The sequence below is a fragment of the Pagrus pagrus genome (genome assembly GCF_965226575.1).
Source record: "Pagrus pagrus genome assembly, chromosome: 6".
NCBI classification, from domain to species: domain Eukaryota; kingdom Metazoa; phylum Chordata; class Actinopteri; order Spariformes; family Sparidae; genus Pagrus; species Pagrus pagrus.
Genome location: NC_140190.1, coordinates 2,390,110 through 2,405,576, shown reverse-complemented (window position 1 = coordinate 2,405,576; position 15,467 = coordinate 2,390,110). Strand labels below are relative to the sequence as shown.

The following is a 15,467-nucleotide window of genomic DNA, read 5'->3' as shown; positions in this document are numbered from 1 at the left end:
CATACAATGAAAACATCTTGTAGGAAAATATATTTGTTTCCATGAAAACCATCAGAGGATTGATAGCAGGCTGAAGTGAATCTGTTCTGAATGTTCATGTTGAATCATCTTTTCCTCAATTGCCACATTTTCTATGTACAGATTTCTTTAGGTGATGCAACACCTACATTTCTGTCTGAACCAGTGCTGTTAAAATCACTGCAGCTCTGGCAGGTTTTCCAGAAACTCCTCTACTTCTCTGCTCATCTGGTGCCACCTTCTGTCTTTAATCTTCTCCAGATTTGTGACGCTGTTCCTACGAGAGTAGCACTGTATCGGTATCTCTGCTGCCCTCATGTGATATTGTACTGACCTGCAGCTATCCTTCAGTACAAAGTATAGATGGTTTGCGTATCTGTTGTAAACCAGCTGTTTGTCTGCAAGATCCAGATCCCTAACCCTCTCTAGCAGGTCCTGGTAAATCTGTTCAGCTTTAGCCTGGCCGTGATTTGACTTTGCGTATATGTTTGTGAGGTCTATTTTCCTCCTAAGAGCAGACTCAGGGTAAATAGAAATCAGCTCCTCATGGAGACTGATTGCTCTGTCAATTGTGCTTTGTTTTGGGTAACTGCCCTTGGAAGTAATGATCCATCTGTAGCAGAGTGCAACACAGCTCTTCAGAAAAGGTACATCTGGATGCTGTCTCAGAGCCTCCTCTGCCAAATCAACAGCTTCATCAACAGATATATAGTGAATGTAAACCCAAAGCAAAGGTTTCAAACCGCTGTAGCTGCTGACTGGGTTCCTCAAAATCTTTCTGGCTAACTCTCGTGCTTCTTCTGCAACTCTTTCATCTTTCTGATGACATCTGATGACATCTTTCTTTTTCTTTGCACATTCCTCAAGGTAGAGAGCAGCGAGGTACAAGTTCTCTGGATCTTGTTCCTTTGCGATTCTCATTTTCTCCAACATGTCAGCATCCAGTCCTGTTTTGGTTGGCACTAAGACACGATACAACAATAAGACATGGCTGGTGAACCACTCCACCATGTCCGGCTGCATCCTGATGGCTCTCTGGAAGTAATCTGCAGCCAGCAGCTTCTTGTCTGCACTGTACTTCATCAGCGTAGATCTCTGGATGGAGCTCGTCCTGGGATGGAGATGGGTATTTATTCATCAGGGCGTCGACCTTTGACAGGTAAGCCTGACTCTCTGCTTGTTCTCCCAGGTGGTGGTGCAGCCAAGCCTGGTTCCCGTAGTTCACCACTAACCAGGGACCCTCATCTGCTCTTCTGGTCTGGCAGAAGGCCTCTGCAGCCTTGTTGAACAAACTCTGGGCGTCTTCAGTGAACCCCAGCTTGTATTGAACGTACCCCCGCAGGTTGTAAATGTGACCCAGCCAGCGGTTTCCCTCCTCGGTGCCAATTTCCTCCAGCTGGTCCCTGAGACTAAAGACTTTGGACCTGCTGGGGTCCAGATCCCAGGTGAAGTGGCACTGCAGGGCCTCCAGTTTGGACTCCAGTGATGTTTGACTGATGGAGAATAAAAATTACAAATATTAAAACACATCATCATAGGTCAGTATAATGCTCTCTGATCTGCAATATGTTTGGATGTCCTGTTCATCTCATGTGAACAGAATGAAGGCAGAACAAACAAGTGGTGTTAGCACTACATTTAAATGAACTGCAAGGAAATGTGGCAGGAAATAATGTAGGAGGAGAGAAAAGGAGGAAGGAAAAAAGGGAATTAGGAGCATCGATAGGACAGGAAAGAAATAAGGAAGGACATAAAGGAGGAGCATTAAATAGAGAGCAAGCAGATACAAATGTGAGGAGAGGGAAAGTAGACGTCCCTGACCCAGAGGGAAAACAAGACAAAAAAAACATAGAGGAAAGAAAAGTAAGATTAAAGAAGGAATTGAGAGAATGAAAACATCATTATTGACTTGATCCATAATGTTAATATTTTGGCCGGCTGGACTCAACAAAACAACAAAAACATAATGAAATGAAATAATGATGCTCATTATTTTTTACAAGCCTGTGAAATGCTGAAGCAGCCACTCACCTCATCATTCAGCTGTTTATGCAGTTGTTCTCTTTTACTTGATTTTAGCTCCCGAAGCTTCTTTGGGTTCGCTGACACAATGTGAGTCCAACTTCTGCTTTATAGGAAATGTGAAGTTGTTGAGCAGGTTCACCTTTAAATAGTCACAATGACTGATGATCCTGTTTGGACTTGTTTCCAAACAGTTACTTTTGATTTCCCTGCTCCAATAAGGATCATGAGGCGCCTTGACTTTCATTTCCCAGTAACTGAAACCTACAGCCACCCATCTGTCTGTCATCCCTTGCAAAGATATGCTTTTAAGTTTCTTTGAGAAAATGAACTTGACCTAAACTATTTTTGGAAGGGAAACTAAACAGTGACATCAACATTGTTGTGTTGATGTCCTGTCAACATTTTTAAGTTACTTTTTTAGTGTTTTTAGGTATTTATTTTTTTCCACACAACTCTTCTTGTAGCATTAATACCTTAAATCTGTCAGCTGTGGCTGTCTGCAGAGTACAGTTACAGTTGCGTGTTGTTATAGTCAGTATGAAGAGCTGAGACAGAGGTTACCTGGAGACACCTGCCGGAGTCACGGCCCTTCCGGTGGACCTCATGGGGCCTTTTTTGATAAAACCTTTGTCTGGTAGTGAATGAAGAGAGAGAAATAATGTATTGATCCTGTTTGAATTGTGTCATGAATCACACATATGTTTGTCAGTTTAAAAAAAAAAATTCCAAGTCAATAAAGTCTCAGTTTGTCATCAAACTAATGAAACATCAGACTGTGAAAATGTGTCATTATAAAGACGACACAGCCAACAGCCTTGTTAGCGACGTCACCTCCTGACTTAAACACTGTAGAGCTGCTCCTGTATATCAGCAGCTCACAGAACTGAACCAGAACCAACTCTCCTTTCACAGAACTGCAGTTGTCAATATGGTTTATAGCAGTTCATGTAGTTCACGGAGCGCTTTAACACAAAACTTTGTCAATTAATAAAAAGTAAAATCGACAAACATCATATGTGTGATTCATGACACAATTCAAACAGGATCAATAAATTATTTATCTCTTCATTCACTAACATTCATTAACTAACATTTTATCAAATAAGGTCCCATGACGGAAACCGGAAGGGGCGGGGCTTCGGCTCTCTGCTGCCACCTGTCGGTTACAGGATTCCGTTTTCTTCTTTTTCCAAACAAAAGTTTATTTTTGATCATTTCTTCTTGTTCACTTCGCAAATGTTGTTATAGAGATGTAATGTTCATTTACATGAAACGTTACATGGGTCAGATTTCAGGAACATTGACTCGCCGCTTACGTTTAAAAACTGCGCAATTCGCGTAAACTACGCACGACGGAACATTTCCTGCGTATGTTGCCGTAGTTCGTAATGGCGGAGCTCAAAGAGGCAGACGCTGGTCAGCTTCACCAGGAGGACGTCGATATCAAACGTGAGTAAACTGCCCCCGTTTGTCGCTGGAGCGCTCAGTTTGTGGCCTTAAAGTGGAAAATAAATTGCAGTTTAGTCACCACCAGTGCTGCGCTGCGAATTCACGGAGAAATTGAGTTATTAACTGCTCAACTGAACGAGGGCCTCACCGCGGAGCTCCGCCATAGGACCTAAATAGTCAACAAAAACAGCGACAAACGGGCTGTGGCTAACAGTAGCTAAGCTGTTGTCGTTAGCAGTTAGCTACAGCGGTGAACACCTCCACAGAGGCAGCTTCACAGGGGTGAACCTCGCTTGTAATGTTACTACAGTTTCGGGTGACACGGTCTCATCACGGAGCTGCACTACAGGACCACAGAGCCGCTCGTGTTTGGACATCCACTGTCAGATTATTAACGGGTTATTGACGGTTCGTTAACGGGTTAACGTTCACGGAGCCGCAGGTCCAAAGACGTTGGCTTTAGTTTGCGAACAAAAGAAAACAACCGCTAGCTAAACTTCAGGGGATGGTAGCATCCTGACTGACAGTAAGATGCTGTTAACCGGTGGTGGGAAGTAACTAAGTACATTTACTCAAGAGTAGTACTCAAGTACACTACTTAAGGTATTTGTACTTTACATTTTAGGCTACTTTATACTTCTACTCCACTACATTGCAATCCCCACTCACCACTGAAGAGCTACTTTACAGTTTCTGTTTTATTTTGTAAACCCTGACAGCTTTAAAGATCCCATGACGTCAACATTGCTGTTCAAGAGTTTTTATCACAAATATCACACATACACCAGCACTGGGCCCGATCATGGCAAAAATGGTGTTTTGAAGGTATTTTTAATGGTATTTTAGAGTATAACTGACTGGTAAATCATTTAAAATGTCATGACTCATCCTGAACTTCCGGTTTCATGGGACCTTATTTGATAAAAACTTTGTATGGTGAAAGTGAATGAAGAGAGACAAATTATGTATTAATCCTGTTTGAATTGTGTCATGAATCACACATATGATGTTTGTCAGTTTAAAAGAGCATTTCCCAAGCCAATAAAGCCTCAGTTTGTGGTAATTAAAGTAAAATCACATGTAGTTTTGTGTTAAAGCGCTCAGTGAACTACATCGTCTCACGCGACACACGTCACCAACACCAACATGGAGCCAGCTGGGCTCAGAAAAGGTCGTAAAAAAGATGAAAGTCACAATAAATCTGCTCATATTGACAACTGCAGTTCTGTGAAAGGAGAGTTGGTTCTGGTTCAGTTCTGTTGAACTGCTGATAAACAGGAGCAGCTCTACAATGTTTTGGTTAGGAGACGACGTCACTAAAGACACTGTTGGCTGTGTCGTCTTTAAAATGACGTATTTTCACAGTCTGATGTTTCATTAGAGACTTTATTGACTTGAAAAATTATCTTTTAAACCGACAAACATCGTGTGTGATTCATGACACAATTCAAACATCAAAACATTTGTCTCTCTCCGTCACTATTATACATATTTTTTCCAACTTAACGTTCCTCGAGGAAAACCAGAATAGACGTGACTATGAACCTTGAAGCTGACAAACTGAAATAGAGCTGCAAAACTAATCGATTATTTGATTAGTTGTCAACTATTAAATTAATTACCATCAATTTTGATAATGTATGAATCTGTTTAACTAATCTGATTCCAACTTGTTAGATGTGGATATTTTCTGGTTCTTTCCTCTGTACAGTAAACTGAATTTCTTTGTGTAGACAAAACAAGACGTTTTAGGACATCATCTTTCACCATTTATTTTTACACTTTATGTTTACATTTCGACAGATTAATCAACAGTGAAAGTGGTCATTAGTTGCAGCCCTAACTCAGGCTGGTGTTCTTTCCTTCCTCTTTGTCTCTGAAGGTGGAGAAGGTGGAGATGCACCCTCAGCTGGTGACCAGGCTGCAGAAGAAGCAGCGAAGCATGAAGCTGCTGCAGACGGCGATGCCAAACCCTCAACCACAACTACTGGTGACTGAGCAGCCATCCACTGACTTTCACTAAAGCTTTACAGACGGATGTTTTCTGACCTAATGTTATTCTTCTCTTCTACAAACAGAGAGACACATCTCCATCCAAACCAAACTGGAGGGCCTTGAGATGCTCGTCGACCTCAACGGTGGTAAGTTAACTTCTTCAGTAAATCGTCATCACTTCTTCTCTTTTTCTTCTGTTTCTTCAAAGATAATTTATAGGACACGTTGACTTTTGGAGCTGCAACGTTTAGTTGTTCATACAATTAGCATGATGACCTAAAACTGAATTCTCTGTATCTTTACCGAATAAGCGTCCACTCTCTGCGTGTAACTGTTTCATCTGATGCTGTTTGTGGTTTCATGTTTGTATTTCTCTTCCAACTGTTCAGCTTTTTCTTTTTTTTTTTTTTTTTTAAAATTAACATCCGTCATCAGTTGCTCACTTTGCCGCCTTTTATTCCTTTGAGAATAAAAATAAACCAAATATTTAGTAAATTTGTAAAACCTGAAGCCCAGCCTGAGTGGAGTTTAGGTGAGAAGTGAATTTAGTAAATATTTTACTCTGGTATTTAGTAAACCAAATATCGTTTTCGAGTTGGACAAAACAAGACATTTAAGATATTTGGCTTCAGGACACTGATGGGTATTTCCACCATTTTGTAACGTTTAAAACAGTTTTTCGACCCATTGATTAATCAAGAAAAAGAAACAGCAAATTCATCTGTGATGAAACGACTGTTTGTGTTTTTCACTCCTCAGCGGGACGGAAGTCGTGTCCTCTGTGTCCCGAGGAGAAGTTTAAAGCCTGCTACAGCCACAAGCTCCGCCGACACCTGCAGAACCTCCACTGGAAAGTCTACGTGGAGTTTGAAGGTGAGAAACAGTCACATACTTTTGGCCACATATCAGATGCTTGAATAGGTTTGGAATGAGGGAATAAGTAGACAAAGCTTAAAATTAGAGCCCAAATGATATCAGTTTGCCGATATTATCCACCAATATTGGCCAATCACAGATATCAGTGTTTATCTTGTCTGATATGAAAACGTTTTTATAGATTATATTGCAGAAAAAGATGCTATGGGTGATTCTTGATTATTAAATTCCCAGTGAAGTTTAGTGTTTCAGTGTCATTTCAGACAATAAAGTTTATTGTTAAACTGTAAAAAAAATCCTGCCTGTAACAAAACAACAGGTGTCATTGCAAAACGTGTGTGTATCAGCCGATACACGGGTTAAGATGCTAAAAATAATGATTTCCAGAGCTGTGAAAACATAAAACCTGTGTGAAAGTGACATCTTCTGCTGCTATCTCAACTGAATTGTTGATCTTTGACCAACAGGCCAGAGGATGTGCATTTGCCACCTGCCCTGTAGAAACCTGAAGCCCAGCCTCAGTGGAGATCAGGTGAGAAATGAAACTCACAAACTGTCTGCAGGTCGAGTTTCTTCATTTGGGAACAACAGCAAACACTTTGGCTTCAGGCGGCATCACCACAGTGACTCATTTGTGTATTTATTGGAGAAACTTACAATCTTTATTCTGAAATGTTTCATCAGTATCGTGAATCAGAAAAAAAGATGCAGCTCATTTCCAAACAGAACATCCCAATTGTCCCATATTCAACCCGCCCAAACACAGAAATTAGAGTTGTCAGATTAAATACAAACATAAATTACCAAGTGTACTCGTGTTAGTATCAGGGGATACATGAACACATGCAAATATCATTTATTATTGGAAAGTTTATCTGTAATAGCGATCAAACTAAAAAGCAAAGTTAGAGTAAAAGAAACTCTTTCTTCACTTAACTTTTAATTATCATCAAAGTAAACTGTCCTTTTTTAGACTTGCATTGCCTTAGAAACTGCAGGAGCGATAAAATAAAGTATTACCATGCTGCGTATCATAAAAACACTTCTGCCACATAACAAACCTGTGAAGTAGCTGCAGTCACCAACATTGCTTTTTGTGCGAACTCCTTCCAGGCACCAGGGAGACACGTGGCTCATTACCACTGTGTCGTGTGTTCAGTCACCATCGCCAGGAAGACGGACATGATCAGCCACCTGAAACGGCACGTCAACAAAGGAGAGACTGAGGCCAGTTACTCTGGGAGCTCCGACGTACAGTTTGAGGAGCCGGGTAATAAACGCTGACACCATCTCTGCTCACGCGCTCTGTTGGATGTGACTGTAACTTAAATGACATGTTTGGGCTCTCTTAGCCTGCCAATGTTAGCAGCAGATGTTTGTCTGTTTCATCTGAGCCAACCATTGAACTAGTAACCACATCACCAGACTCCCTTAACAAATGTAGTGATTTTAAAGGTTGTTTCATGAGGAGAAACTTAACAAACTTTGTGAAACAGCTAGGACAAATTCTGAATCATTGTCTCCTTCTTGTAAATTCAGCATTAAATGAAAACAGTAAGTTGTTTGTTTCCTTGTAAAAAGTGTCAGTTTGTGGCAGCATGGCTGTACCAGCCTGTCTGCTTCTGTGTCTAAAGTGCTAAAGTCTTACCTGCCAACATTAAGCAGCTGTTTGAACACACTGTTTACACTGATTTCACCATTTACACTCAATTTATGAAAGAAGAAACATTTTATTGATCTAAACATGTCACATTTTACAAATACACTAAACAGTAACCAGTATAGGCTACTTCTTTGTCCCCGTGGAGAAAGTCCCCAGACTCCCTCAACAAATGTGTCAGTTTAGTGAGTTGTTGAGTTGGAGACACTTTATAAACTTTGTGAAACTCTGTCTCTGACTAATTCTTCATTATCTGGGCCTTCTCGTAAATTCAGCAAAGGTCACAAAGTTCTACATGAAGTTTCTTTTCTTCTTTCTTTCTTTTTGTGAAAAACATTGTGTCTGTTTGTCCCTGTGATGTATGAGTATATTTGTATATAGAGCAGAAGTGAGATCTGGTTACAAGTGCTCACTCAGACGCAGGTTAATGTAGCTGTGAACCAACAGACTGAAAGCTGAACACTTGTGATCTGATCACTCAGGATAGGATGTTAATACAGGTCTGATCAGGGTCACATCTCCAGTTTGAAAAACAGGCTGACTGTTAAAAGACTGCATAAAGACATCTCCAGACTGAAGCTGCTTATTTCTCTTGACAAAAGCTCCTCCAGAGCCACAGATGAACCCAGATTATACAACCCGGGCTCCTCGCAATCCTCACGTGTCAATGAAACACAAATGTTAAAAGTGATGGTGATGTTTGTGTGTGATTTTGTGTGTCTGCAGCTCCGTCCGGTCAGGCGTATGAAATCATGAAGGAACTTGGAACCAACGTCCAGCTCCTCCCGAACCACACCACCCCGCAGAAGAGTGACACCTACTTCAACCGCAAGATGAAGACCAACAGGTCAGCGGGCACATGACACGACTTCTTTTAAAAAAATGTACGTGGTTTTGTTGCTTTAAAGAAAACCTTCACATCCGTTAAAGCAGAGTGTTTGTGTGTGTGTTTCAGGCAGCTGGTGTTTTGTTCGCTGGCTGTTCTAGCCGAGGAGAGAAACCCGCTCGAGTGTTTGGATGCTTTCGGAGCAACAGGTGAGACTATAATGATCTCTTGAAATAATAAAACAGCAGTAAAACACTCAGAACTCCACTGAAAAACAAGTCGTTACCACAAAACCTGTTGTTTTACTGCGGTCTTATTGTCCATCATTAAAATGACAAAATATTGACTGCAAAAACCATTAAAAATATCTAATGTCAAATGTGTGCAGTTTAACTAAACAAGGCTTCCTTTCAATACAAAACCCATCATGTCCCTTGTAGTTAAAGAACTCAAACAATCTGACGTACGTTCTTCCACCTTTTTTGTATTTCCTGTTGTGGCGGTACTGGCTGTAAACTGCCTACAGGCCAGCCCAACCTACAGAAAAATATAAACAAAAACATAACTAGGGGAATGCTCAATGTCCACTACGAGGACAATAAACCCATAAATGAACAAATGCCTCTTTTGGTTGTAATAAAAAATGTCTCTTCTACAGGCCCCAGGGAAATGAAATAGTAAACCGAAGGTGTAAAGGGGTTTTAAAGGGTTCCCAAAAAAACAAAGTTTCCTCACTAAAGATGTCGGCAGCTCAGAAACAAAATAGGCCCAAATAGACCAGAGTTCTGGCTGACAATCTAAGAGGAATGAGGTTATAGGAAATTCAGGGAGTGATTCAGCGTGGATCAGGGGCAGATTCAGTATGAGGGTGAGAGCCACCGGTGTGCCATTTCCCACCTCTTTTAAGCCTTTCAGACAGGGTGTCGTCACACCCTGATTGGCTGGGAGGGAAATACCCCCAGCTGCTTCCACTCCTCAAATCAGGAGTCGGTCTCCCCACCTGTGCACAGGTGATCTGAATCCACTGTGATCAGCCCTGAGGGAAAATCAGCCCAAACAGAAAAAATAGCAAGTCAAATAATTGGACTCGATTTGAGAAAATAAGATAAATTGTTTGTTGCAGCCATCATTCTCTAATGTGTGTCTGACACTGTTTTGCAGAAAAAAGTATATCGCATAAAGATTCTTAAAATGGCCTTTATGCAATATGCAAATATATTTCATGTCACGTTTAACTGCCGGACACAAGATGTCTCCTCCTTCACTGTAAAGTCCATTCTCAGTATGTGTTTCAAACTGTTTGTGAAGTCCCAATTAATAATTGTTGGCCCGCCAAAGAAAAACAAAAACATACAGCCTTCTGTATCTAAACTCTGCAGACATCATTCTACACAGTAAAGCTCAATCAACTGAATGTGAGACTGACAGATGAATTAATTCAAACGTGTCTTTGTCGTTAATCGAAGTATTATTCCTCGGAGGTAATGATTGACAACATCAAACCTCCATTTTCCGTCTGCTGACATTTCCTGTCTGTCTCAGGGATTATGGGCCTCCAGTGGGCGAAGCACCTCCGTAACGCAGTCAAAGTCACCATAACGGACATCAGCGACACGCGCGTCAAAATGATCAAAGAGAACTGCGAGCTCAACCACATCCGGGCGGAGGGAGGCTCACGAGGCCCCCGCGGGCCCGATGGGACCAGCACTGAAGCCAAGGGTGTGCCCATCGCTTCCGTCGAGGTCGCCAAGATGGACGCCAACGTCATCATGCACCTGCGACCCTTCGATTACATGTAAGTAGGAGTCCAGTCCTAGTCTTTAAAGAAGTCTTTTAATCCTGCAAGTATTGATATCAATATGAATATTTTAAATGGCTTCAGTACTGTAGTATTTTTGCAGTATTGATACTCCAGTACGAAGTGTGTTTTTGCTCTCCTCTCCGACAGCGAGTTGAGACACTGCTGTCTTTAATCTTTTTTGTGCCCTCAGTATTGTCAGTGAAGGTATTGTGTTGAAGTTAGATTTCATCAGTCACTTAATGTCTTGAATCTTTCAGCCACTTGGATCCGTACGGGACGGCAGTGAACTACCTGGACGCTGCCTTCAGAAACGTCCGGAACCTGGGCATCATCTCTGTGACGTCCACGGATACGGGCTCTCTGTACTCCAAGTCTCCCAACGTCACCCTGCGTCACTACGGCTGTCACATCGTACGCACCGAGTACTACAAAGAGCTGGCTGCACGCATGGTGGTAGCCACTGTGGCCAGGTAGATCTGTCTGTCCTGATGTGATACCGAGACGGAAAAAAACGTCAAGCTTGAATTCTGATTTCTAACCGTCTGTTGCAGGGCGGCGGCTCGCTGTAACAAAGGCATCGAGGTGCTGCTGGCGGTGGCGTTGGAGCATTTTGTCCTGGTGGTGGTGAGAGTCCTCAGAGGTCCCACACAGGCGGATGAGTCGGCGAAGAAGTTACGTAAACTGGTCCACTGTCAGTGGTGTGAGGAGAGAGTCTTCCTCAAACTAGGAAACATGGTGGACGGTGAGTCTGTTTTAGAACGAGTGTGTCGTTTGTTTTGGATTGTAGGATTATTGCAGAAAATAATCTAGGGTTTTGTTCGGCGAGATAATCTTCACAGATGATTTTTGAAAGCAGAAATGCAATGGCTGTAACGTTTTTATTAGAATACTTTTATTGGTATTAGTATTTAATTTGCTTGACACATAAATGGAACTGTAGTTACCCCCACATGTGGTCAGCTGCAGCTAGTTTACGTTATTCAGTGGGTTTGCTAAAATTTCTTCTTTTTTATATGAAGTTTTGCATGAAGCTGCAAGTAAATCCTGTTCTGTGTTTCCTCAAGACACACTGCCCTGCAACTGTCATGGGAGTCTGCCCGGAAAGACAGCAGTGCAGCTGGGACCGTTATGGTAAACCTCTCAGCATCAGACACACACACACACACACACACACACACACACACACACACCCACACACACACACACCACCACTAACTTGTGTATGTAACTAAATCTGAAAGCAAAAATTGAGATATACTGTAAGGCAACAGTCCTTACAGTTACAGTACAGTTATAGATTTGTGTGTGTGTGTGTGTGTGTGTGTGTGTGTGTGTGTGTGTGTGTCCAGGTGTGGTCCGCTGTTTAACACAGGCTTCCTGAGGAGGATGCTGTCGGCGGCGGTGCAGCACAGCATGGACGACATCCAGCCGCTCGTCAAAACTCTGATCTGCGAGTCCGAGTGCACCACCCTCAAGTCTCTGGTCCACGGGCCGTCGGCTCTCACCAACCAGGGTAAAACTCCGACATCACACCTCTCGTCTGTAACGTTTGAGGAAAACTCGTGTTTACAGAATATCGTGCTTCCTCTCTGCAGTGGAGTGTGGAGTCGTCATTAAGACCTTACAGAGCGGAGAGGAGTCGGGTCCTGCTGATCAGACCGGTGAGTCCGTCACAGTCCTTACAGAAAGGTTTTTTCCAGTTAAACTGAAAGAGAACAATCTATTTCAGATGTACACATTACCACACAGATTCTTACAGTTGGATTTTTCCAAGAATAAAAATTTTTTGGAAAGCCTCATGTATTTATGTATGCTCAATACTAGCTTGTACGTGTCTCTCTGGAGTTATATCATTTGTTAAACTGAATTATGTGGCCCTTCGTCAACTGTGATGTAAAATACTCCCTCAATGATCACACAGTCATGAAGCCGCTGCTGCGCTGAGCAGGGTACGCTGTTGAGTCAAATTCATTAATAATATATAATATATTAAGCGTGTTGTGTGTCCAAATTCGATGCTGCACTTCCTGTGGTCCTCAGCAACAAACCTGGCAAGTGTGAAGTAGCAGGATGAACGGTTCTCGAGATATGTGAATAACAGACAGACATACAGAGTTCTTGCTTTATAGTTTCATAAATGAATAAAATAAACTTACAAAAAGTCAAAAAAGGAAATACTCTGACAACTATTTTTCTTACTAAAGACAAAAATACAACCGTACACCGTCTGAATTCAAGTTTCTCTCTTTAACTGAACTACGAGCTTAATCGCCTCGTTAAGTCATCGTAAAACACACTTCATTCAAACTGGACACGAACTGAATCAAAGTCACCGAAAAAATTCTTGGTTTGTCTTTCTACAATCACCTTCGGTTTGGTTTGGTCCAAATAAATCCTCAGTTCACAGACTGAGATGTGAAACTATTCCGACTCTCCGCCATATTTTACAAATTGCACCTTTAATGTTTTCACCGGGATCCTCTTGAGTCCTGCACAAAGTTCACAGCCACAGATTTAAAACCACAACACAACCGCAAACACTGTCTGATGACGAGCAATTACGAAATAAGACGAAAGGAAAAGCAAGTCAACAAGGAGAAACTGTCCAAGGCTCCATGTAGGACAGACCTGTACAGTCACTGTAGCTCTGCCACTGTCCTCTAGAGGGCAGTGTAGCTCAGTGATGTTGGACCCTCATCAGAGAAAATATAAGTCTTTCTTTAACTTCCTACACTCATGATTTTTCATGAGTTTCCTCTAAAGATTCTTGTGTTTTCTGTTTCTGCTTCTTCAAACACTTGTGAAAGTGGAGATATTCCAGATGTTTTGTGCACAACGATGAACACATTCCCCCAAAACTCAGTCTGACAGATTTGGTATCTGTTGGACAGGCGTGTAAAGATGGAGCAGAGTTTCAGAGGATATTAAACGTGTTTGACGTTGAATCCTTTAGTCTGCCAAGTTTAGTTTCGTCTTTGGATCTAATTTTCAGTTTTTTATTTTCTCTGCAGGGAAGAGGAAGACCGGAGAAGAGTCTGGGAATGTCGTGAAGAAGCTGAAGTCTGACGCGTCTCTGGAACACCCGTCCTTCTACTACAGCATCCACCGCCACAGCATCAAAGGCATGAACATGCCCAAGTAAGTGACCTCTGACCTCTTTGTCTCCGGACGCGTGGCAGGTAGTGAACCGTCGAGGGAGTCAGCTGTTTGTTTTGTTTCAATGCACTGGAAAATTCCCAGAGTGCATTGTAACGAGCTGTGAGCATCTTTGGTCGTCAAACGGCTCGTTTGAGGGAAATACCACTCAGCCTGGAGAGTGGACGAGAGCAGGTGGCTGCAGCTGGAGGAGCGAGGACTTAAAGCTGCCGCCAACTAAATGAAATGTGTAGCAGTAAAAAGCTAATGCTAGGCTACAAACAGACGACATCACGGTCACATGACTTAAACGTTACCACCACTAAGCGTCTTACTACACAGTTACTGTCCAGGTTTTCTATAAACTGATCAATGTACACGTTGTAAAGTCAGAGTTAGAATGGTGTGTAACTAAAGTGGCCTGTAAAGACGAGTAGATGAGTCTCCGTGTTCGCTGTGAGGACGTTTAATGTCCCCGACAACCTCTGTAGTCTCATTTAGACACTTGTTAACCATTTTTAACACACGTAAGAGCTTTATAAATAAACTGTGGGACATTTAATGATGTATTTTATGTCGGAGAACAAAACCTGAAAATTGTGTTATCCAAGCTTCACTTCAAGCTTCTTAATGGAAACTCCTTTGTTGATAAGAACCACAATGAGCAGCTGTTTTAGGAAACTACTGAACGTTGTTAAAACATGAAACTATATTTTTGTGAACCGATGAGCTTGGAGCTGAGAGAAAGGTGACATTTGTTGACAATAAGAAAAATACAGAATAACAGTGGCTTCATAAAGAAAAACTGGAGATTTGAAACAAAACTTCAGGTGCTTAAAATCACGTAAAACCTGAGGAACATTTAATTTAGTTTTTTTATTTCTCTGCACAGGTTGAACAAGTTCCTTCAGTACCTGACGGAGGCCGGCTTCAGGGTGAGTCGGACTCACTTCGACCCGACGGGGGTTCGAACCGACGCCACGCTGGAGCAGTTCAAATCTGTCCTCACCAAGTACAGCGTGCCCACGTACACCAACGCCACCGCCACTCAGACGAGCGTGAGCACGGAGCAAACGCCGTGAGAGAAACCAGCATTCACATTTCAACACCTGAGAGGAACAGCTGCTCTCAGTTACTGTCCAGTTTCTGCAACCTGAACAAAGTTCTGACTGCACTGATCTCTAAAACGAAGTAGAAACTCTTTAATCAAACCAAAACTGACATCCCTTTTTGTTAAAACTGCAAACCAAACTGATCCCGCAGCACAGATGAGCCTAGACTCTCCTCTGTTTCTCTATTTATTTCAGGTTGCTCCTCAAAGAAAGTTATTTTCTAGCTGGTTTATTGTCTTTTTTGTTCTTCTTGTCTTATAAAAACAAAATAAAATCTGCTTTCTGCATGTGTGTGAAGTCCTGTAATTCTTCAACCTGCACAGACATTTCATGTTTCAAACATAGTTCTACACGTCACAGTTAAAATCAATGAAACATCTATTTTAGTTGCATTAAGTGCAACAACAGTGGAATCAGGCTTCAGTTTACAGGAGTCTCACCAGAGACAGCACAAGATGAAGATAGAGAACGATTAATTTCAGTGAGAATTATGAGAAAACAGACGACATAAGCAGATATATAAACTCTTTAAAACAGTTAACTCAAAAAGTACACTTCAAATCGTAAAGT

General features: G+C 41.9%; 1 protein-coding gene and 1 pseudogene across 2 annotated transcripts; one reads left to right on the top strand and one right to left on the bottom strand.

Annotated features, from left to right (window-relative positions):
* Positions 1–117: 117 nt before the first annotated feature.
* Positions 118–2,054, bottom strand: LOC311258053 (interferon-induced protein with tetratricopeptide repeats 1B-like; annotated as a pseudogene). The gene is made up of 2 exons: positions 2,050–2,054; positions 118–1,511 (listed from the first exon to the last, which is right to left on the bottom strand). The product of its transcript is annotated as an interferon-induced protein with tetratricopeptide repeats 1B-like (transcript).
* A 1,145-nt stretch (positions 2,055–3,199) lies between these two features.
* trmt1l (tRNA methyltransferase 1-like) lies at positions 3,200–15,184 on the top strand. Its single transcript, XM_084354732.1, has 16 exons — positions 3,200–3,492; positions 5,375–5,482; positions 5,571–5,633; positions 6,247–6,360; positions 6,831–6,895; positions 7,477–7,633; positions 8,750–8,870; positions 8,979–9,058; positions 10,392–10,644; positions 10,908–11,120; positions 11,202–11,392; positions 11,715–11,781; positions 12,000–12,163; positions 12,246–12,311; positions 13,662–13,788; positions 14,678–15,184. The coding sequence occupies exons 1-16, from the start codon at positions 3,432–3,434 to the stop codon at positions 14,865–14,867; spliced, it is 2,040 nt and encodes a 679-aa protein (XP_084210858.1). The 5' UTR covers positions 3,200–3,431; the 3' UTR covers positions 14,868–15,184.
* The last annotated feature ends 283 nt before the right edge of the window (positions 15,185–15,467 follow it).

Excerpts from the sequence above, each read along its gene's own strand:
- trmt1l (XM_084354732.1), top strand. The coding sequence starts at position 3,432 with ATGGCGGAGCTCAAAGAGGCAGACGCTGGTCAGCTTCACCAGGAGGAC. Across the intron at positions 3,493-5,374 it reads GGAGGACGTCGATATCAAAC|GTGGAGAAGGTGGAGATGCA; the intron begins GTGAGTAAACTG and ends TTGTCTCTGAAG. Across the intron at positions 5,483-5,570 it reads ACCCTCAACCACAACTACTG|AGAGACACATCTCCATCCAA; the intron begins GTGACTGAGCAG and ends TTCTACAAACAG.